At 44.9% G+C, this 24378-nt stretch overlaps 1 protein-coding gene across 1 annotated transcript in view; it reads left to right on the forward strand.

The window, feature by feature from the left end:
• Positions 1–674: 674 nt before the first annotated feature.
• Positions 675–24378, forward strand: part of SLC35F1 (solute carrier family 35 member F1) — a gene marked incomplete at its 3' end in the record, with an annotated part of 242705 nt that continues 219001 nt past the window's right edge. Inside the window, exon 1 of the mRNA XM_082755784.1 lies at positions 675–929. Coding sequence (XP_082611910.1) covers positions 727–929 — 203 coding nt within the window. The 5' untranslated portion in view covers positions 675–726. The remainder of the gene's footprint in view (positions 930–24378) is intronic.

The raw sequence follows: 24378 nt of genomic DNA on the forward strand, positions 1-24378 counted from the left end.
GTGCACCGACGGCTTTCTGCCTGGAGAACCAACTTTGGAGGATTTGGAGCGAGCCATCCCCATCTTCAGAAGCGTCCCTCTGGTACCGCACCTCGCTCCGGCGGGCCTCCCCTGCGGACCTGTTACACCGGGGCTGCCGAGGTGCCCGGAGGAAACCGAAATATTAAAAGCTGACATTGGCAAAAGGAGATGCTCCTACAGACAGGGGCCGGGCCCGCGGGGTCCCGCCCGCCGCTGCCCCCCGGCGCTGGGCGCCGCAGGTACCGGGGGTGGCGGCGCTGTCGCCGTCGCCCCCTGGCGGCCCCGGTGGCGCAGCGCAGGGGCGGGCGCCGCCACCCACGGCCCCGGGGGCTCCGCCGCGGCGGGCGGGGAACAAAGGGGGCGAGACGGAGCCGGGGGTGTGGGCAGGAGCAGCAGCAGCAGCAGCAGCAGCAGCAGGAGGAGGAGGAGGAGGGTCGCCAAGTGCCGCCACTTGGTAGCCCGTGCGCGGCACTGGCTGGCGGCGGCAGCCCGCCCCTCGCTGCATGGCAGCCCAGTGAGGGAGGAGCGGGCGAGGGTCCGGAGCCACCGGCGGCGGCAGCAGCGCCCTCCCTCCCTCCCTCCTTCCCTCCTCTCCTCTCTCCTCCTCTCCTCGCCTCCCTCCCCGCTCTCCTCCATCCCCGTCTCCTCCCTCCCCGGTGCCGCCGGGATGCGCCCCGCCGGCCGCTGAGGCGCAGCCCCGCCGCGATGCTGTCCCCGGAGCGCCACCGCCACCACCGCCACCCGCCGCCGCCGCAGCCGCCGCCGCCGCCGCGCCCCCCGCCGCAGCCCAACCATGTCGTGGCCACCATCGAGAACCTGCCGGCCGACGGGGGAGGCGGCGGCAGGGGCGGCGTCTCCGCCTCCTCCTCCTCCAGCGTGCGCCAGAGGATCAGGAAAGTGCTGAACAGGTGAGGCGAGGGGGCCGGCGAGCCCCGCAGCATCAGCCCGGGGAGGTCGCCCGCAAGTTGCGGGGCGAGCCCCGCTGCCAGCCCAGCCTCCCCGAGCCTCCCCGGCCGGTGCTTTTGTTGCCTGGCTTCCCACCAGCCTGCCGCGGGCAGGAGCGGGGAGCCCCCGCCGCTGGTCCCGGCTGTGGAGGTGCCGTGGGGCGGGGGGCTGCTGGCCCCGGGGGTGCCCCGGCCGCACCGACACGCAGGGAGCCTGGGGTGCCGCTGGGCTTTGTGCTCGCCGCTCTGCGGGTTGGTCCTTCTGCGCGGCGTTTGGCCAGGGCTGGGGGTTTTGCCCCTGTCCAGAGCTATCCAGAGCCTAACCGGTTGCGCTTGTCCAGAAGGAGCCTCCGAGCTCCTGCCCGAAAAGCCAGCCGCAGCCGCTCCGAGCTCCGGCCGAAGGCACCGCTTTTGCCCGGTGACTTTCACCGGTGAGCACCGGCGGGATGGTGCGCGCCGGTGTCGACATCTTTGCAGCCTCTCTAGTTTTGGAGACATGCGATACGGAGGAGCTACTCAGAAAAAGCGTCTGCTCTTCCACCTGGGTGTACTAGCTTTGAAAACGAAGCTCCTTGACTCTTCCAGGTTTTAAAACATTAGGAAACTATTGTGGTTTCTATCTCTGTTCCAAATACCTGAAGGTATTCGTTTGATTGCTGGCAGACCGTTGCTATTATATGCAATTAATTACCTGTTACCACTCTAGGAAGATCTCAGAAGCATCGGTAGGGGAGGAAATCTTTATCCTTTGTTAACTGAGCATGCGAAGGACTGAAAAATAGTTGAAACAACTAGGAACTGCTTCAGCTCAGGCAAACAGTTACACATTTTCTCAAATGTGTGCGTTTGCAACTCCCGGTGTAGTAAAATCCCCTCCGTTCCTCAACCCAAATGCCTGTGCCATGCTGGCAGTCCTTGCAGAATCCCATTCTCCTTCCACTCAGTCATACCTGGGGTGTCTGGCAGTCCTGAAGTAAGACAAGGGCAGCAGGAGATGCATGAAGATGAGGAGAGGGGATCCAATAGAGAAGCAAGAGGTAGCCCTGTCCAGGGGCAGTCACAGCGATCCCTGGGGAGCCATCCCAGCAGCTGCACTCCTCATGACTTCGGAGAGCTGGATTAAAGCAAGGAGTTCAAGGAATTATTGTGCCTATACTTACATATAACTCTTGGCCATATACCAAGAGTCAAATCAATATTTGTTATTATTTATATGTGATTAAAATGATGATGTCTAGAGTTTAGTGGAAGGAGAAAAGGGCAGAAATTGGCTCTGGTGACTAAAGTTCGAATCTCTGTTCCTGTTCACAATCCAGACCTCCCATCACGCCAAGGAGCACCCCAGTGCAAAGTGGCTGCTGCCCAGCCACATTTTTACCAGCATGTTTTCTTCCCTACCTCAAACCTGAAACAGTGACAATTTTTGCCAAATTTACATGATTTATGGAGGTAGAAGACTTGTTATTGTGGAGAATTAAGGCAAACTTTTCTTTGTTTCAGAGAATCCTTAGCCCATCCCCATGTCTGTATCAAGGGAAGTTTTGCCCAAGTAAGGTTTCCTTCAAATTTACATAGGGACTAAGGACTCTGCTCTGGGTAGTATCGTGGCTTTCACACAGTAGTTTTGTTGGTACAGTGAAAGGAAACCTGACACCGTGTTCATGTTTTCATCTTCTATGAAGACAATACCATGTAAATGTGAAAGGGGAAAGGAAGAAATATGTGTGCAATATACACAAAGAAGTTTAGCAGGGCATGTAGTCACAGGACAAGGGGTAATGGCTTGAAACTGAAAGAGGGGAGATTTAGATTAAATGTAAGGAGGAAATGCTTTACTTGGAGAGTGGCGAGGCACTCGCACAGGCTGCCCAGAGAAGCTGTGGATGCCCCATCCCTGGAGGTGTTCAAGGCCAGGCTGGATGGGGCTTTGGGCAACCTGGTCTGGTGGGAGGTGTCCCTGCCCATGGCAGGGGGGTGGGACTGGATGGTCTTTAAGGTCCCTTCCAACCTAAACCATTTTATGATTTTATGTTTCTAGATGGGAGCCCAAGTATTGGCTTCTGCAATTAGTGTTTCTCTACTGGAGAAGCATAGCACTCTCTCTGTGCTGCCTTTACTTAGTGTGCACCATTTGATTGAGACCTGTTTGTGAAAGGTTACTGGTAGACTCATTCAGCTGAGCTAATGTACTTCTGTTTTTTGCCAAAGTGGAGGTTCCTAAGACAGAAAGACAGATGAAATAACAGGTTGACAACAGCTGGGGTTGCTGGAAACCTGTTTGCAACTGGTACGGTCAGAGAGGAAATAGCAGGAGAATGGGGCAGACACTGGCAGGAACTGAGCATCATTTCTCTCTCACTATATGTAGTAGCAGTTCAGTCACCCAGGCACTGGGTGATTCCTGAACTGCCTGCCAAGGCTTCTCTTAAAATTGCTTTACAAGCTATGGAAACTTATTTTAGCTTCACCTCCCAACCTCTCCTCCCTGTTCACTCAGTGGATTCCAAAACCTGGAGGAACCCCTCAGAGGTGTTTGAGAGAGAAGTAATGCACTGAAAGCAGAGCTGGTTGGCTTCAAAGACATAATTCGGTGATCAGAGCAAATGCTGCACTCTGAAAAGTTGGCCATGGAAGAAAAACAAAGGAAAACACAAAAGGGAAGAGTCAGAATCAAAGAGGGCTGGAGATGCCAACGAAGCTGTGGGATTTACTGGAATAGTTTGGATATCAGTTCTGAGCTGACGGTAACAGTAAAAAGGACCTGCTGTATTCTGAGCAAGCTGTTATCCTTGAAGTCTGAGAGGATGACTGAATGGCCATTGCATTAAGGGGAAACGTGGTGATTACATACTGAAAATATGTCCTTGGACCCATGACTCACACCTATGGTCCATGAAGCCCAGCTGCAGGGCCCTGCCCTATACCTATTTTGTGGCATTTGCTCAGTGGCTGTCCCTGGCTGACCCTGCCCTGGTACATAGCAGGTGAGGGAATGACTTAATGGTGGCTGCTTGAGTGCATGTTTGCTTACCCCCAGCCAGAATTGGACTCCAGCAACTCTGCTTGTAGAAGACCACTCCATAAGTGGTGACTCACCTGCTCCACATTGCCTCCCGCCTCTAGCAGGAAGCAAGGCAAAAGGTGAAAACCATCCTGGTTAGAGCTCGGTGACTCTCCATGCCACCTCTCTGGCACTTGTGCATTTTGGAGAGCGCTGGTGGTGGATCTCAGCTTGTTCTGTCTGCCCATGTTCCAGCACTGAGTGATGGCTTGTCTCCCTTCCTTGTGTGACCTGCAGGGCGAAGGAGAATCACCCTTCTCCTCCCCCCAGAAAAACATTCCCCGTGGTTCCAGAAGCCCTTTGAACTAATTTACAAGCCAATCTCATGTTGAAAAAACAGGTTATCACCGGAGAGGAATTGGATGGAGCATAAACATAGCTGAATCTTGGGGAGAAGAACAGGTTGCTAAATGGTCTTCTTGGGGGATCCTTGCAAATTATTTATATAAAAGTAAGCCAAAAAATGGGTTAGCTGCTCATACGTGGGCACTGTAGTCCTACACACCAGGACAAGGAGTGAAAATGAAGTTCTTGCAAGAAAAATGAGTGGCTACCTGTAGACACTATGTCAAAGTTATTGAACCTAAGTAAATAGGATTGCTCTGGGAAACAGAAAATACTACAGCCAAGTCGATGAACTCAGGTCTCCAAAGTCACGTCTAATGTCCCCGTTATTGTGGTGTTTCCCCTGCTGAGGACTTTTCTAGAAAGCTGGATAGCATGTACATTTTCCTGGGCTTGCCTGCCTCTGTCTTCTAGTACATTTGTGAGGAATAGTGATAAAATCTAGTCGTGGCTTATCTTGTTGTTGCAAGGGTTTCTTTGTGTACTTTTTTCTTGCTATTTGTAAAAGGTCCTTCACAGTTTTCAAAAGTTTCCTAAAAATCATATCAGAATATTAGAGACGTAGTCAACTTGCTATCAGGAAAGGGAGTAAGTGTAATTTCAGGCACTCAGTCCCATGCCGTCCTTTCAATAGCTTTGCGGCTATGCTCTCTGCTCTCATGAATGGTGGAAGCTTTCCCTGGAGCGGTGTTAGTTTCCCACTACTTCTCTGCCCACTTACTTGCTTTATCAGGTAAATTTCAGCCTTGGCCATAAAACCACTGTAGGTCTAATTACCACTACCTTTCTTTAAAGAAGGAAGAAAAAATAGTGCTGTTAATAAATACAATCCATTAAGCTAGGCAATGATTGATTTTATTGCCAAAATGAAGAAAATGCAATGAATAAAAGCAATTTAGACATCATTTGATTGTTCTCATCAGAAAGCCCAGCTGTTCAGGTACAGTTTGAGTAAAATTTTGCCTTTTTAATATATTATGGGCCCAATTCATTCCTTGTAAGGGAGCTGAGGAAGAATTTGGTCCACTAGCTGACTAACTTTGAACTTGAACTGCGTGTAAGGCTACTAACTCTTCAGAGATGAGAGCTGTTTAAATTACATTGCGAGTTTCAAAAGCTATAACCCAGTGATTTTTTTCCTTCTAATAATGCATAACCACATAGTAAATCTGATAGAGGGAGTTTATGTACTAAAAAAAAAATGAAATTGAGGCAACATATTTCATTGCCCTAAAGCAGTAACATCTTTCAGTTGACTGATCAGAGAGGCAAACAAACCAAATAATTTATGGCATTTTTTCCTTAATGAAAAGCAAGTCAAAGATCAAATATATCATTTCTGGAATCCCAGAAAGAGTGAGTATTCATAACCTTCAGTTACTTTGCTTTCTTCTTCAAAACAAAAGGATTGGCTTCCTTGGAGACTTTTGCTTTTATAAAGTACAAATAACTTCTCAAAGTCTACCCAGAATAACGGTAGCTGTAGAAGAATGAATCTGAGCCCAACTCAAACAGCTGTAGCTCTCCTTTTAGGTAAAAATATTTATACCATTTCAAAGTAAGCCAAAGAAAATGAGTTCAGAGCGTAGATAAAGCAAGTAGGTTGGCGTTCTTGTACCAGTTAATGGTGGGGGGAGTGGGAAGTCATATCTGCCTTTGGAAAGCACCCTTTCAGAGCAGAGCAGCATAAAATTCAAGCCATAAAAAGTGTCCAGTGTTTCCTTTTATCATTAGTTTATTTGTAATCACCATTTTGAAAGCAGTAGACCTCTGTGGATTAGCAATGATCCTAAAAATTTGGGTGCATAAGGGAAATATCTGTATGATGGGAGGAAAAGATGCTTTTCCTCACCCCCTCCAACCAACTTCTTGCAGTGAACGCACGCTTATTGGCATGCCATAGCACACTTAAAACGCTTTGATTTAGGAATGAAGATGAGATAACGCTTTCATGTTGCTGCTGTAACAGGTGCTGGGAGTCTGTTCAAGTACAGTTTCAAAGTGTCTGAGCATGGTTTCATACCAGGTTTCGGAATTAACATCCCACAGCTCTGTTCCCCCCACCTTTCTTTTGTTCCTGGGAATTTGTACCTTGCGAGATGTAAGCCTTGTCAGTCCCGGTCTGAAATGGGAATTGTTTGAAGTGCGGGGATCGAATACGGTGAGTGCACTGTCATCTAAAATCAAAAGCCAACATGTTGATTGGGAAGAGACTTTTCCTAGGACGTTCGGCTTGGCGAGGCTAAATATGTGGGTTTCATCTGTCTACCTCCGGCATTCAGAAGGCCTCTACTTACTGGGTGCCTGTTGGTAAGTGGGAATTTTTGACACTGGCTGTACCGCAGGCTTTGGGAAGGGGTTACTGCCTCTTGAACCAGGGGGGTTTCAAAAGAGCAGCGCTGTAAATGGCTCCATAGAGGAAGCTGGGGGAATGGACAGAGTGGCTCTTATGGGATGGACAGAGCAGCTTTAATGTGCTAATGAGGGGAAGGCCAGATGCCAGCAGTGATCAGAAGGGCTCTTTGTGGCTCCCTCTCCTTTGAGATGGCTGGAGTCTCTGTCCTTATCGCTGCTGTTTCTGAAGGCAGAGGGAAACACTGGGGCTATTACTGAGGTGTTCCCTTCCTTTAAGTCAGCAGATAGCCTTACAAATCAGCACTTGAATACTGATTAGGGCTAATTACCAAGAAAGCTTAGGAAAATGAACTTGCTGAAGAAGCTTGAGTGTAAGAAACTGCAAAAATCACCCCCCAAACCCAACAGCAAGGAAACCCATGCTCAAAGGCTTGTGAGCTGAGCTTGAACTCAGCTGAAATCACTTGTTGCGAGAACAGCTGTGTGGGGACTCATAAATTGCTATGACTGTAAAGTGTGTAAGTGTTGGTGGTTGTGAAATTCATGTTGTGAACCACCTAATCTACCTGTCTCTGCTTATTTATGTCTGTCATCTGTCTCTAAGGGATTTTTTTCTGAAAACATGCTTGTTTTGAAGCTTGTGTTTCAGCTTTCTTTGACTTGGTTTCTCTCATGTTTTAAGAAAACATTGCTTCAATGCGTATTCTCTTCCCATCTTTTTTCTCAGAGGCACCAAAAGACTGAAGTAGGCGGTTTGACTTGCATGCATCACGTCCACTGAAGTGTGGTTTGAACCGAAGGGCAGGAGATGGAGGGGATGTTGCCCACAGCCTCTGTGCTCTGCGAGAGGGCCTGTGCGGCAGCGCTGTGCTGTACATCTGCAGGGACAGTGCATGCTTTCTGAGACGTGTCACGGCACGCACACCGAGTAAGCCAAATGATATCCTACACCGGGTAGATGATGCTAGATCTCACCGTAAAGGTCCATCAACAAGTGACATCAAGTTGATACCACTGTGAAAAACAGTGGCACTTACTAAGCCAACCTTCCATTAGTAGCAGGTGCAGTCATTTCAGTCCTTAATTTCAGTGCCTTATTGGCGTGCTGGTCAGTTATTTACTGTCCCTTTTCCTGTACAGATGCAGGAGGCTGTGCTCTAGCTTCAGATATGTCTGAGCTGTGACAGTGTGTGGTGGCACACAGGAGCTTAAGAGCTGGATGGGGAATCCTCTATTTAAAAAAAAAAAAAAAAAAACAAAAACAAAACACACACACACAAAAACAAACAAACAAACAAACAAACTTTTTTTTTTTTTTTTCCCCTGTCAGAAAATGTAGATGAGTCAAAACCTGGTCAAGAAGGATGAGATTTTCTCAAGACAGCATGTTCAGGAAAGCTTCTTTTGTCCAGACTAGATTTTTTGGATGGAAAGTGAGCAAGACTTCACAGTAATCTAGTGATGGGACTACTTACATAGGAGATTGGGTTTAACTCTGCTTTGCCACGTCCTTGAGGGCTGCCATGGATGCCTGCACTGTGAGTTCGCTTTGGATGAAAGCCTTGGTCTTGTCCTAAGATAAAATGGGAGAAGTTTCCAAGTTTAGAAGCTTGGAACCTGAAGATGTTTTTGCCTACCTCATTATTAGTCACTGACAGGTAGGAGCCTAATGTTTCAGGAAGGGTAAGGCATAAGCTGTACCTGACCCTTTGCTTCCTGGTGTTTACCCAGATTTGGATCCACTTAGGTTGTCCACCTAGATGCTACTGCGGCTGTCCCAGGATGCAGTATTCTTCTGCATGACTCTGTGCTTTTTCACCTGTCCCATGATGATGAGATAAATGCTGGAAAATACTTAATAAAACCAAATTAATTGTGCTGTGATTATTCTAAGTCCTAAGTTTTAAGGTGTTTAAATATCTTTGTCTCTATCATCTTCTGGATGTGGCTTTCAGAACCATGATTTGGCCTATTTACCTTCTGAAATCTCTTCTTACTAGAAGCTGAGAGCCATAATGAAACAGAGCAGGTGTTTCTTTCCTGTTGCTTCTCTCCTTTTCTCTCTCTCTGCTACAGACCCAAAATAACGTTTGATGATGTTTTTTTAGCTCCCTGCTGCCAGTATATTCAGTCCTGTAGGGGCTGTTCCAGGTAGATTGAAAGTGAGCAAGGACAGCAAAAAGTGAGTAGGCTGGGATGAGCTGAGCAGGGAGCTGGAAAATATTTTAATGGTTATGGGATTTGATACTTGAAGAAAATAAAACTTTAATATTGTAGGTATAATTTTCATCAGGCTAGGGATGAGGATTAATACTGTCAGACAGAAAATGTTTCCAAGCTTCGTCTAACTTGGTAGGGAAAAAGCCAGCACCCACAAAGTCGCACAAGTTTTTCTGTGCTGTCGTATTGTGCCATGGGACATAATGGTCACAGGCAGACCTCTCTTCTGTGTTTTCAGGTTGGCTGCTTGATAGCTCATCCTTCTGCTCATCCTTCTGCAAGAAGTTTGTCTCTCTCCAGGGAAATAACTCTTCAATAATGGCAAGTACAACAGGTCTGACTGGAGTGTCTCCTTTTCCAGCTTGATCTACCTGAGCTATGTTTGAAACTTGCAGTTTGGCATACCAAATGTGACTGCAAATCTGACACACACTGCTAGGGGTGCCTTGCAGAAAAAGGGCTGTTTTTCTGGAATTTGTATTTGCAGAAATGAGGTCCAGACCCTTCCATAGTGGGTGACGCCTGTGCATGGCCTTGGATACCTTGGGCTGTTGCCTCCTTTTGAGGTTCTTCTACCAAAGCTGCTTTGCTTTGACTTACCACTTACCACCACCTTTTTGACTGTATACTTCAGTGTTTTTTTGGGTCTACTTTACAGGGGGGTGGTCATGTATTTGAAGAGATTCAGTAGAATGTAAGTGTCGATAGACATTTAGAGGGCTTAGTCTAGAAGCAGAGGGACAAGGTGGCATGCTGGTTGTAGTATGTGTAGGGAAATACAGGTTACTGGTATTGAAAAGGCAAATTCAGGTTTTCTGTCATTTAAACAAAGAGGTGACAGGGTAACTGTCAAATGGTGGAATGCACTCGAGTAGTTAGGCAGACTGGTCAGGGTGAGGTGCAGTGCAGTAGTTGGAAGGTTGCTTGAAGTGGAAGAGTTATGTTGCATCTCCATTAACCAAGCAAAATATCTGGGATTCAAAGTTTCTCCTGTTCTAAACAGGTTACCTAAGTTTAAGACATCAAGTAATTCCTTAATTATTCACTTGGAAAAAGGGCTCTGTGTCTGTGTGTAAGCATGTGAGATCTTCTAAGACAAACTACAAAGGTTGCCGCATTTAACGTCTGTTACAAATAAATAAATTCTAGCATTTTCTATTTCACAGAAAAGTTTTTGTTAAATTTGATGTGTGAAAGTGTTCATGCTTAGGGATTTGGTAAACATTGCCATGTTTATAGAACTTGTTATTAATCAGGTAGATTAATTTATTAGATTTATTCATATACATTTACAACCTATAGATGTATTGAGACATGAGCCCACAGAATCAGTACCACTTTTCATATTTATGAATGGTCTTACTTCATCCAAAATGCTGTTACATTTGAAAGTATTTAGCTGCAATTTATTTTGAAGTATACAAACTATCTTACAGTTTCAGATTTTTTTTTTTCATCCTTTAGCAATTTGTTGTATTTTTTCACATGTTTGTGGGCTGTATTTTAGCAAAATACCATACGTCAAGCAGCAACAAAGTCATGACCATGCTCTGGTCAAAGGGACTATTCAGCAACTTATGTGTTTGCAAGGTTAAGGCTGTGAGACCAGACCCAATCTTTAAGACCCATTTTGGCAGCCTTCCTGCATAGTGGGTCCAAAGCAGGAGAGAAAACAAGGTATAAATTTAACTTACAACTCAGTCGCCTGTGAAGTATCCTATATTTACATGTTTTTCTTTGAGAAGCAGCCATGTATGCATTTATCTTTCAGGAGCAGTGGTGTTTGTTTAGCAAGCAATAACATGCACTTGTGCAAAGACTGGATGAAAATGGATAACTGATGCAAGGCAAGAAGGGAAGGGCTATTGCTTGTTTGCTTGTTTCCAGAGCACCACTCTTAGATGCAACCTGCTGAAGCCTAGCAGTCTGAAGTACACACTGGTACACAGAACTGACTTTAAGGAGGCAGGCTGGTCTAATATGGTCATATGTTGCCATTGCTGTTAGGATGGTACTTGGATGTATCATCCTTCCTTCATTCGGATGAGCTGGAAATGTTCTGTAACTTTAGGGAAGAGAATTAAGAAGAACAGTTGACCTCAGGCCAGCCTTCAAATTCAGTCTGGAGATGCTCACAAAATGTTTGTGGAGGAATCTCCAACAGCTGACAGAGTTATGGGGAGAACTTTCACCCAGTGCTCTGAAGGTGAAGCTCCTTAAAACTAACTCTCCTCCAGCCAGCCTTTGTTATTTCCTAGCAGGAGTTGCTGTATCTGCTGCTGATCTGACCACTGTGTGATCTGCACTCACTGTTGCTGCTGTAGGTGGAGAGTAATGATCTGCATCTTTTTGACTGTGCTTGACTGAAAGGTACAGGAGAGCTGGTGGCAGAAAGCAGTTCAACCAACCCTTTGCACTGGTGGGCAGGGAGGGGTGGGCTTTTGCCTTTTCTGCTTTCAGGAAAAGCTTGTATTGCAGCAGGCAGTGAGGGGAAATCCTGTCTTCTGAAAGGCTCAGGGAGAAGTTACATACAGCGGCTGCTGATTTACTGTCTTGGATTGGACATCAATTGTTTTTTTGGCCTTGGGCAAATCTCTTAACCTCTCTGGGTCTGGTTCAGAATCTGTAAAATGAGATAATTAAACTTAACTACCTGGAAGAGTTGTTGATTATTTAATGCTTGTAAAATGCTATACAGCACTATAAAATGCAGCGTAAGTGCTCAGTAGCACTCGGAAGCAGCTGGGCTGCAGTTCCTGTAGTGTTCCTGAAACTTTATGGGCAAGCTTTGGCCAGGAAACAAAATGACCAATGTGTGTGGTTCACATAGGCTTTGGGAGGCAATGGGGTGGCATCTTCTCAAAGGCAGCTGAAGTAGCTGAGCTACTTCCTGACAGAGGACCAAGGGAGGTCTCCAGAGAGCCCTGGCCTTGTTCTGGGATGAGGCTATGGCTGCTGAGAGTTGCTGTGGCAGGTAGCGCAAGCACTCCTTGCCCCACTGCTGGCTGCTTGGTCTTGCACTCCTTCCCTGCCTCTTCCTGCTTTGTCATGCTGGTGGAGCAGTTTGCATGGAGAATCGGCTTGGTGATCTGATCCAGATGGGGAAAAAAGTGGAAATAAGTTTTTGTTGGTGGTGGTTTGTGTTTCCAGATGGATCCTCTCTGCATAGTTGTTTGTGTGGTTACAAACACATGGGCTAACGTGGTGGTTTCACCCTGCTGGGCAGCTGAACTCCACCACAACCACTCTCTCACTCCTGCTTCTCAAAGGAAAAGGGGGAGAAAATACAATGGAAAAGGGAGATAAGGACAGGGAGATCACAAATATGGGCAAAACAGACTCAGCATAGGGTTAGATTAAATTCTGTTGATGCTGCCATCACAGGGGTTTGAAAGTGTGACAGGAGCTAGTGAGCTAACTACCTTTCCTGCCTCAGGAGATGTGTTACACTGGTTTCTTTGGAGGCGTGTGTATGGCAGCATAAGAGAGATCATTTGGTGAAGAGCTGATCCCAGCAGAAGCTTGCCATGCTGCGTGTCACATTGTTTGTGAAACTCTGCTGATGGGGAGTGAGCAGAGCCACGTGGTGGAGATGGGCCTGCAATAATTCCAGAAAACTGCATTTTGCCACTATTGTTTGGGATGCTTATGATGTATGTGATCAATGTATGTGCACACACATATTGATTTGGTTTTGTAGGAGACTGTAAAAAGCTGGGGTAGGGGAAGGAAACCACTTCCTTTTCTGATCAGGCACCCCTGAGCAAATACTTAGAAGTTGTTAGGAGAGGGTGGTGAGTTACCAGATGTGAAGATTCACCCTGTCAGCCTTTTACAGGGCAGGATAAGGTAACATGAGCTCAGACTGAGGAATGAGCTTGCTCTTAAGTCAGTTACATTGACTGCCACAGGGAGGACTCAGAATTTCTGTCTCCTCCCTGCTCCTGCCCAGCTGCTCCTTCTGCTTTTGCTCTGTCAGACCTGGCTCCTGTCACACCTCACAGTGCATGGATCCAACCCAGAGGCATGACAGAGAATTAGCATGGCTAAAAAAGATTGGGTCTTAAAAACATACAAACAAGCAAAAAGCCCTAAAAGCTGGGTCTTTAGTTAACTTCTGACAAGACTAGTGCCTGGACTGATAAAGGGAAGGAGACTGTGAGAGGAACAGGGGAACAGAAAATAGGGGAAACAGGGATCGGAGAAAAGACAAACTGGAAAGAAGGAAAGGGAAATATCGCTTTCTGTGGTCACTATCTTTTAATTGGGCTCATCTGTATCATACTACTATGCCTGGGCTAAATGCTTGCTGCCAGGGTCCTTAGTTTCCTGCTGCCCATGCTGTTCTGCCTTCTCCCTTATACAGCCCTTGTGTTGATGCTCCTGAGAAAAGTGGTCATCACCCCAGGTGAGACTCGGTAGGCATCAACAGTTGGTAAACAGTCAGCTGTAGCCCATTTCTCACTCAAACAGGGAGAAAGCTGTGTTTTCTGTACCCACAGACAGGATAAAGAACAAGGCCTGACATCTAGTGGCATGAACCTGGATGGAGCTGGGAGAACAAGATGTGCTGTTAGCCTGTAAGCTGTTGTGTGGTGCTGTGAGAGGTGTGATGCAGCACTAAATGGAGGTGTCTGGTCAGCAGACCTTGCTACACCTTCTATTATATTTTTAGACAGGGCTGATTTTCAGTGAGTGTTTATACACAAACTTAATATAAATTTTCTATACATTTCCCCATTGCCAGAAGATGAAAAGGAAGCCTTATTCCTGATATTATTTTTCACAGTTACTGAAATACAAGTGTGTGTTCATCGGGTCTAAAATCATTATATCTCATTTGTGGCAGGGCTGCTGTGGGCTTTATGACTCACCTCTGTCTCTCTGGAAATGTATGCAGTAATTTCTCTCCTGCTGATGATTAGAAAAAATAGCAATTGATCAGTGGCTGCTGAAGGGGTTTATCCCATTTACTGTGACGGCATGCACCGTATTACAGCACTCTTGTATACTGTGCACTGTGAATAGCTATTTTTGTTTGGCTGATGTGACTTAGGAGGCCTATTGTCACTCCCTGGCCTCCCTGTTTCTTTTCTGTTGCTCCCTAGAGCCAGCAGCCATGTGCTTTCTCTCCAAAAAGCTGTGCCTCTGGAGGAGTGCTCTGATCAGCAGTCCCACGATCTAAGTTACAGGAGGAATTTCTTAAGAACAAAACATCCACCAGTTTGGTCACCTCTGGGAGCAGTCTCAGCAGTGTTCCTTCTGGGTATACAGATTGCACTGACACGCAAGACGGTTTGCTGCAAGTGTTTCTTCATTACTTACCCTTCCTCCTAGCTTGCTGTTACAGCTTTGGTTGTCAGTATTGCTGTGGAAAGGTGCTGCACAGTACCCTCCCTGCTCCAGCAGCTGGTGAAGCTGTTGTGTTTGGAGCACTGAAAGCACTGGCAGGCAGAGCTAAGGAGGAAAAAGGGGCTTGTAGAAGATAATGGGCATAAAATGGCATGGTGGTATACTGTTCCTGAAGAGAAATAAGGGATTAATGAGACCAGGTAGGGAACATATCCATTTTGAATATATTGAAAAAAGATGAAAGCGAGAATAGAAATTACAGATCAAGGCCTGAAGCTTGTTTGGTTGTGACTTTCTCTTGAAAATTGGGACACTGCAATCTAACATCTTTTTAGCGAATACCAGGTTGTGCTTGAATTTCTTGGCAAGTTGCTTTGTGTGTGGTGGTTGGTGGCTGTTTTCTGATCCCTGGAGTGGAACTTGAGTTGGATTCATTTCTGTGACTCAGGTCAGAGTTGTATTTCTGTCCCCATGAAGAAATGCATGTGTCGTTTCTTACAGATCTGGGTATTAGCACCAGTATTTTTTTGTAACAGTACCAGAAACAAGTTTGACCAATTGGCAGTGGTGATGTCTTCCTTGCTGTTTTGGTGTATGCCTAATGCATGAGTTTCTGTAGGTCTTTGTTCCCCTCTGTCCCCTGGATTATTGTCTAGCTGAAGCTCACTGTTTGCTGGGGCTTATCTTGTTTTGGGGAAGCTCAAACTGTCAGTATTGCCACACTCTTGCTCTTAATTAAAGTTTTAAAAGCTTGTAAATAAATAAGGTCCAGGTTGGTATCTGACTGATAGGGGGGGAAAAAGAAATCCCATTTGTCCCATGGGCATGTTGAGTTATCAAATTGAGACTGGGAAGATCTCTTTATGAGTAAGAGTGCAAGCCTTGTTGATTTAAAAACAATCTAATAATAATAATGAAGCGCTACAGGGTAACATATAGTAGTTTATGGTTTGATGCCAAAAGGAGTGAGGAGGAAGCTGGGGAAGAAGCATCTGTGGTCGGTTCTGCCGGTGTTTGAATGCCAGATGTTGGGAGCAGAGAGATAGAACACAGCGAAAATTCCCATCTTGTCTCTTTGTGTCTAAGTACACTTCTGTGGCATAGAAAGAAACTGTCAGGGAAGGGCGACCTGTTTCTTTACCTCTGGAGCATTCCCAATTGCTGTGGCTTGCCGTGTGGATGGAGCAGCAGCACGTTAGCAAATGCGCTGATGTGCTGCTGAGGGAGGCAAGACGTCTGCTCTGTATGAAAGACTCACGAAACAAATAAAGAAAATACAGCAGTAGCAAAGGAAAAAAGAGCCATGCTTAAGATTAATTCCTACTTGGATCCCCAAATCTACGGCACCCCCAGTTTTCTTTTCTGCATATCCAGCATTTCCCATTTCCTCTTTCCCCCTGACATGCAGCTGCGCTCCAAACCCACAGAGGAAGCCCAGCTGCACACTTTTCCTCTGAGGAAAGGAGCAGGGTGGGCATACTCCCCCATCCCAGCCGAAGAGGGTCTGTTTTAGGGGATTAATTGCACCCGAACAGCGGGGCCGTGCGCCTCACGTGGTGGTGCCCCTGTTACCATGGCGATCAGTCGCTTCCACCGAGGGCCCGTGTCCAGTGCTCAGGCCTGTAAGGCACCCTTGGGCACCTTCGTGTTCAGTGTTAGCCCAAAAGATTGGATGGAGAATTTTTATTTATATTTTTTGACTTGTGAAAAAAGCCGGAATAAACTCTGTACGTGATGCTGGCCCTGCTTCATCCTCTGCCTTGTCTGTCTCCTCAGGGGTGCAGCGCAGGCTGGCCTGCCATTGTGCTGAGACAAAGGCAACTTTTGTGGAAAACAACTGCAAAATACACGGGGATTTGGTGGGTGCCATCCCTGTGCCTGTCATTTTCAGGTGACCAGGAGTCGTGCACACCTGGGAAATGCAGCAGGCATTGTCTGCGTGGATGTTTTTCTCATGCAAAAGCTTACACCAAACAATAGATGCCTATGCTTTGCATTTCTTTGTGCCTCAAATACGAACAACTGGGAATTACTCTGCTTTTTGTGTCTGTTTATATAACGATGGCGGAAATGAAAACCAGCTACAGCAAGACCGTGCTCTGTGCTAGCCTGTTTGCATAGGTAATGGGAGAGAAATGGGGGCTGTTTACTCTGTGACGATGATGCCAGAAATCTGAACTGGGGAGCAGAAATTATTCTTAAAAGCCTTCCTGTAGGCTAAAGCCCTGTTAGTGTGAAAGGGAGTCTTAATTTGTTCTGTGCATTAATAAAATGGTTACAAAATCTGTCTAGAAGTCTGAGAAGTATTTTTCTTGAAGGTATTAAAGCCTCTCATGCCTTTAATATTGCTTTTTTTTTTGGGGGGGGGGGGGGGAGGGGGACAGCACAAATGGAAACAAGTTCTAAAGGGATAACTTCTCAAATGAACAATATGCTCTCTTAGCCTTAAGTAAAGGGATCAATATGGTTCAACATAATCTTTCTTAATGAACATTACCTCGATACATATACATTTGAGTACACAAACACATGCTGTATATCCTGATTTGGGTGACTGCTTTATTCCCACTCTCCAGGCACAGTTACATACTATTTACAGGACTGTAGGGACATTCTATTGGCCTGTTCTGGTTTTGAAACTTCAACGCTGGGGAAGCATCAGATACTATTGTTGGTAATTAAACTATGACTGAAAAAATAGCTCTATTTTGCCTATGGCAAATTCAATATATTTGAGCAGTGGTCAAGCTGGAGCATAGAAGTAATCAAATAGAACCCAACCCACAAGGTATGGCTTTGGAGCTGTTACCTCTTCCCCTAAAAAATAAGGGTAAAATTAAATCAAATCTGATCTTCAGTTGACCTATATCTTTCAGAAGTATTGAAGACTTTTATTTCAGCCTTCTCTGTCTGTGGCAGTGCCTGGGCCTCCCTGCAGAGAATTGATGGGGCAGGTTCTTGGGGATTTTCTTACGCAAAACTGCAAAACTCCCCCAGCCTCTGTGGGACTGTTGACAGAGAGACTGAGGGAGGTCTGGAGGAGAGATCCTGCTGTCCCAGTACTGGGGAACAATTTTATCTTATTTTTGCCATTTCAGTGATCCATTTTGGTGAGGTAACAGCCAGTTGTCCTTTTTTTTTTTTTTTTTTTTTTTTTTTTTTTACACAGAGAGAGGTGAGGCACTGGCACAGGTTGCCCAGAGAAGTTGTGGATGCCCCATCCCTGGAGGTGTTCAAGGCCAGGCTGGATGGGGCTTTGGGCAACCTGGTCTGGTGGGAGGTGTCCCTGCCCATGGCAGGGGGTTGAAACCAGATGATCATTAACCCAAACCATTCTGTGATTCCTCGGTCCCCTGTGTGGCTGCCGTTCCCTTCATCTCCTTACCTACAGCATCACCTAATTTTCCCCACCTTGACTGCCTCTTCTTGTACCTTCCAGAGAGAAAATATTCTTAGGCGAGGGTCAAATGTTCAGGTCTCTGGGGGGAAGAAGCTGAGGGTTTTGAGTCTGAAATAGCACAGTTGCTTTTTGATGCCTGCTGGGAGGAATTGCTAGCCTGTGTGCCCTGCCTTGACTCCTGCATGCTCTTGTGGAAGTTATCTGGCTCTATTTAAGCATCTGCACGCTTGAAGGGGCTTTGAGGAGCAGCAGTGAGCTGCGTCTGTTTTCCAGTGGCTTTAATGTAACTTATTAGTGTGTCCCACAAGAGCAACATGCCTGATTAAAATAAATAGAAACTCACATTAAAATTTGACTTAATTTCTATGGTGGAGATTGTTCAGTGTGACAATATGCTTTCACATTTGTTCAGCCCTGAAGTGGGCAGACAGTTGCACTTGATGAACTTTGTAGGTCCCTTCCAACTGAACTATTCTATTCTCTTCTAATAGCCACTGGATTGGAAACAATGCTTTTGTGGCAGCTGCTTCTCTGTTGCCACATGCAGGGCCCAGACTTGGTCTTGGGGCTGCGGAACTTCTAACCCCAGAGGAAACCATGTTGGCACAGCATTCCCTCTAGTGGAAGAGCAGTTTTGACTGGCTTCACATATATCCTTGTTACATTATTTTTAGCTGCCGAGCCTAGTGCTGCAGTGGGATAATTACAAGGTAGTGATACGAATGTAGAACAAAGCCTCTTTAGTTTTAACCCATGATCAGTCCTTGCCTCTTGAGCAAGGTATTTACCTGGTTTGCTTCTGTTTTTCTCTTTGGATGCAAATAATAGCCCTACATTAGGAGCACTGGGATGTTGAAAGGGAAAAGCAAACAAAAAAAATCCAGGAAAGATATTTGTAAATGCTTTTAATTTTTATTGTAATCACAGACTGACAAGGAACAGTAGTAGCTATGGTGAAGGAGAAACAGAGGCTATGAAGGCCAAGGCAGAGACTTTCTTCCATTTCTCTGCAGCTTAAAGAAACGTAAAACCGTGATGTAATTGGGGTGTTGAATTATGTATAATATTGGCACTAAGATGTCTATTAGTTTCATTTTGGTAATACTTCCTTTCTTGCCAACAGAATAGTTTCTGTAAATAAGCTGCCTCCTCATTTACTTGCATAGCTTGATTATATACAATTATCCCTTGGCTGTTACAACTGTTTAAATTAATACTGAGCTCAGCCGGGTAGGTATTCTAGGATTACATCTGAAATACTTACTGCTTTAACTGACCACGTAAATGCACATGGTTCAAAAAAGAAAAAAATAAAATAAAAAGGGGAAAAAAGAAGAAAAGCAAAAGCAATTCAACTGACAGTTCCATTGTTTTTCTTCACATTCCTTGCAATTGGAATCACTTGCCACAATAAGAATGACCTCCTACATAGTTTTAAATAAACTGTACCTATTTAATAGAAGTGAAGTTGAGAGTTAGCGTATTGTATTATGAACATAGTACTTCTGGAGCTTTTTCATCTTAAAGTTGACCTGGAAAAAGTAATAAACATGGACAGAAGGCTTCAGTCCAGCTTTAGATCCAAACTTGTCTGCAAGTCCATTTATCTGCCTACTTTGCAGCTTATATCCTTTGCAGCACATCCACATCCATTTCTCTGCCTCCTTTGCAGCTCACATTCTTTGCAGCACATCCGCATTCTCTTTAACTTGGGGAAATCTCTGTTCCGTATCTCAGTTCCGTGTCTTTGAGGCATTGGTGTCTTTATTGCTTAAGCAAGGGAACAGAGATTTCTCTCCTGTCAGAGGTAGAATAGCCCTCTACAAATGCAATGGTCTGGCTGTGATATGACACCCTAGCATATACATTCATAAAAAGCCCAGAGAAGCAAAAAAAGATCAAGATTTAGGTTTCAGGGTAGTGTGCAACTCACAGCGTTAATTATATAAAATGAAAACTGTTAACAAGCTATTATTAAATGCAGTTAATGAACCTGAAATTTCAGTATTAAATATTGAAGAGATTGACTTCAGTATACAGAAAATGAAAATCACTGCAATGTGTGTTAGAAAAGCAAACCTTTCCTTATTAAGATTACAGAACTTGGCCCTTCAGAAATAGGAAAAATCAACAGTGGCATGCTGTGCAGTTTATGAAGGAGATAAAGAAATCCAGAAAGAATATAATTTTTAAATGTTTCTGTATCTGTTCAGGGTGATGTGGCATATCATGAAAACCTACCAGCTTCAGTGCAGTGCAACCTGCCTCTTCATCCTGGATTATAGTAATAAGGTTAACACAAGATTTATCAACTTGCCAAGTAAAATATTACTTCTCCATGTGTGAAGTTGAATTTTGCTGTCTGATTTAGGATAAAAAGTAGCCCCAAAATATGTTGAAGGTGATCTGCACCCTCCTAAGATAGATTTAGTCCCCAAAAGCTCACTAGCTGTCTTTGTTCTGAGTTTTTTGTGATACCATCTTTTTCTGTCCTAGCTCTGTTGTCTTGCAATGTGCTTTTAGAAAAGAGGTTATATTCATTCTGAGGTAGAGAAGTTAAAGGATGTGAAAGAACACGTACTAGCTAAGCCTCGTGTACTACTCACTTTTATTTTTAAGGGACAAAATCTGAAAGTCATGCTTATTTTCTGTGCTATAGCAGGAGATGTTTGGGACATAATGTTTTGGGACATAATTAGGACCAACAAAAGCTGGGTAACAGGAAGCAGGACCCGATGGAGATACCTATTGGAATGTGGATTAATCTTTCATGGAAGAAGAGAGATCCTTTGCTGTAGCTCTTGGAAAGCCCTTCGGAGCCCACACGAAGGAGCTCATTCTGTGCTGGTGGGAGGGAGGGGGAGACAAGGATGATCTAAAATATCCTCTGTATCTCCTCGGTATTTCTGAGATCGCAAACCCTTTGCCAAAGCTGTGATTTTAGGGTTATTAACAAAGGCGATGAAGGATGTGCATTTGGATCTGGAGCATGTTATCTTGTTATTGCATGCCACTTTGTAGTTATTTGGAGGAGAGCAGCACTGTGCACTTTGGCTGCTGCCACCGGGTGAGAAGAGGAACGTGAGAGCAGCACGGCTGTGGACCTGCCCTCTTTGATGCACTGCTGAGCTGCATTGTGCGGGGGAGTATTCTGTCCCCTGCTTTATGGCACAGAGACTGCGGGTAAATCCTCAATGAGCATCCCTCTGCTAGGCAACAGGGGAACGGCGCCTGGAATCTGGCCTGTTCATTGAGAAAACCCCAGCCTGAAGGAGTGGTGATGCCTTTGTGCGAGGGCATCCCAGCGTCCCTGACAGGCTGCAGGCAGCCCTGTGTTGCTTCATCCAGACGCCGAAAGGCTGGATCGTGGAGCCCGCATCAAGGGTGTAAATCTCTTGTGTTAAAATAACGTGTCACCACAAAGCATAGCAGTGTGAACGCAGTGTCCCCGATGGCTTTAGCGCAGAGCTTTGTGCATTTGGGAGCAGAAACCTAAACGAGACCCACTGCAGGAGGAGGTCTCTCCCTCTGAGCAGGGTGAAACAGCATTCTGTAGACAGCTTTGAAAGAGAAAACTGCAATAACAACAGAATTCCCCCCAAAGGTGGTGGGTTTTGTTGTTGTTGTTTGGTTGGTTGGTTTAAATGTGGAACAATGGCTATCTCCTGGGAGCCAAAGAGCAAACTTTGCATGAGGGACCCGTTTCTCTGCTTGCTGGCTCGAGAGCAAATACAAGATCTAGAATAAAAGAGCAAAATTCCATTGAGTTAGCAGAGTTGCACTGGCTTGAGGTAGCTCTCTCCCTGCTCTAATTATCATTTATGGTGGAAGCACCAATTGAGGCTCTGAGGCTGTGAATGAGAGGAATTTTTCTGCTAAAGCAGATAATCCAGCTGCTTGTCTGTGAATGGAGGATGGCGTGTCTTTCAAACTACCACACAGACTCTGCGCACATAGTGGTTTGCTGAGATTTACAAGGGAAACTGTTAAATTAGTTTGTGATGGGAAATTAATTTTGAATTTTATTCCTTTGAGAACTCTGGCTACTGGCTTTCCGTGGGCTGTCTAAGCAGAAAAATAGTGCAGAGCTTGCACCTTCTTTTTCCTTTGCTTTTGCTTTCTTTGTTTCTCTGCTGAAGTGCCTGAAAGCATCGTGCTTTGTTTGACCTTCAGCCTCCTGATGCTGATGGATAGAGGCTTGAAGTTTTCATTGTAACCGTTTTTGTTATTACAGATACATAGCTGCTGCTTAGAGTAGTTATCTTCATGCTGGAAAAGAGGAGGAAAAAATCACTTCCCCCATAGGCTAGCCAAACTAAAAAATGGAGAAGGGGCAAAAAAGGAGGGTAAACATCTGCTTGCTTTTTGGCTGTCTCAAAGCGCTGGTGATGATGAAGCCATCAGTTGGGTGTCCTTTTTTCTTCGTACTCATGTTCTGTTTCACTCAAGTAGTCTCTGCCCATGCAATTTTTTTATTCTTTTAAACTCTGATTTTGGATACATGTTTAATAGATATATGTGAGTTTCTAAAATGTAAGAAACTAAATCTGGGCCAGTGTGGAAGTCAACAGATTCCACCTTCTGCACCCATCTGTATTCTGTGTGTGGGAGCTGAAATAGCAGCAGCCCTTTGGAAAAATGGCTTTTAGATTCCTAAATGATTTATGGTGCTTCTACAATTTTTTTTTTCTCGTAGACTTGGATGATCATAAAGTGTTGCTAGGTTTCATGGGTATGGGATTAACATTGATGCTGAATCCATGTGTAAAGAATGGATTATTAATTGTAATGTAGGCTGGGGTTTAGTTTGCCTGACATTGGCCATCTCTAGACTCAGGCTTTGGTAGCACGTGTTGCCTCTATGCTTGGTGGAGAAAGATGGGCCCTCTCAGAGAGTATCTTGTGCTGTCTTAAAATGGGTTATTGTCTTCTGAATAAGCCTGTTTCTGTCCTTCATCGATGAATAAGTATAAGTGACTTGACAGGGTTTTGATGGCTTAAGTTAGGTGGGATGGATCCCACTCCTAAATTAACATCAACATGTTGCTCTCTTCATTTTTTTTGAGAGGCTGAAAATCCTTGCCAAGCATTACCTGGTCAAGACTCAGTCCATCTCCTCCCCAACACATATACAAGGTAAACTCAATTCATGCAAGAGACCCTAAAGTTAAATGAAGATGTACACACACACAGGAACACTGAAACGATACCTAGCACAAGGTTTTTGATGTCATGCTTTAATGGCTGGAGTATGGTCTCCTCTTCTGCACTCTTAGAATCAGAGACAGATATCTCGTTTGCTGCAGATAGAGTAGGAAAGGGTGGAATGGCACTGGCAAGAGAATAGGAAATGAGAGAGAAGAAAGGTATTTCTATAAAACCTTTTAATTGATTTGAATGTGTTGCTTTTAAAGGCAGCGTTTAAAAGCCTTTTAGTAAATAATCTCCGTGCAGACTTTTAGTTACGTTAAAAAGAGACATCTCCATGAGAGATTTTTAAATGACAGTACTTCATGCTATAGGTAAATCGGCTAAATGGTGTTTTAAATACCCATTGATTTCCTTCTTGCAGCCTTTGTACTTCTGCTATATTTCATGCTGCCATGCCGTTATGATAGTACTTGGCTGTAGTACAGCTAATACAGTTTTACCACTCTGAAAAGCTGCAAAAAAATAATCCCATGTTTTGCCTTGTATTTGGAGTCAGCACTGTAAAGATCCTTATCTGGAGAACACAAGGGCAGTTCTGCAGCATAAGTGAAGAATGAATAATTGTGGAAACTGTCAAATCTAATCCTTGTTGCAGATACTTCATGTGTTCTTTCAGCTTTGATTTCTTTCAATTTGGGGTAATTTTAGGTGAGTGTCCGTGTTACAAAGGAGCAGCAGTGAGTACTATACTTATGTCATTTAATAATTCTTGTAACTTTAATTAAGGCTCCATATCAGCAGAGCCTGTTACAGCTTTAGTGAGACCTTGGCATTGAACAGGCACGGAGGCAGAAGGAACGCCATTTACTTGCTTTATGAAAGCTTGCTGTAATTTGGCTGAGGGCTACATTTCTGAAAAATACAAACCGTGTACCGATGTCCTGTAATACAGGAAAGTCTTCTCCTCCTCCTGCTCTTGCTTTCCCACTGTTAAAAAATGTTAACATAGGGGAAGAGGGAGTTTTGAGCTTGGAAGTGCATGGATAACCCATTGTAAATCAATAATAACATATCTCAAATTGTCTTCATCATCAGTATGATATTAATGTATCCTCCCCATTTGGTACCATCTAATTGGCATCAATATTTTTGTTTAATAGATGTCTGGCATCTAATCATTTGAGATTCGGTCTTCTTCCTAGGAAGCGTTTCATATTCTCAAGCCGTATTTTGCTCAAGCAGAGCATGAGTCACTTCTAAGGATCAGGCCTTAAAAATAATGAATTTTGTGAGTGTCATCTGGAGCCTTCAGAAATGTGCCTTCTACCAAGAACTTCAGAGCCCTGTGTGCAGGAACAAGAGCCCATAAGCTTCTATCTGCAGGAATAAGACCTGATTTTAAAAAACTTTACTCGGATTTGGTGCCTCCAGCATCCAAGTCACAAGAGGAAACTATGTTCAGATTCTGCATAGACAAATACTCCCCCCCCCCCCCCCCCCCCTTTTTTTTTTAAAAAAAAAATTATTGG

The sequence above is a fragment of the Aythya marila genome (genome assembly GCF_965140915.1).
Source record: "Aythya marila genome assembly, chromosome: 3".
Taxonomy (NCBI): domain Eukaryota; kingdom Metazoa; phylum Chordata; class Aves; order Anseriformes; family Anatidae; genus Aythya; species Aythya marila.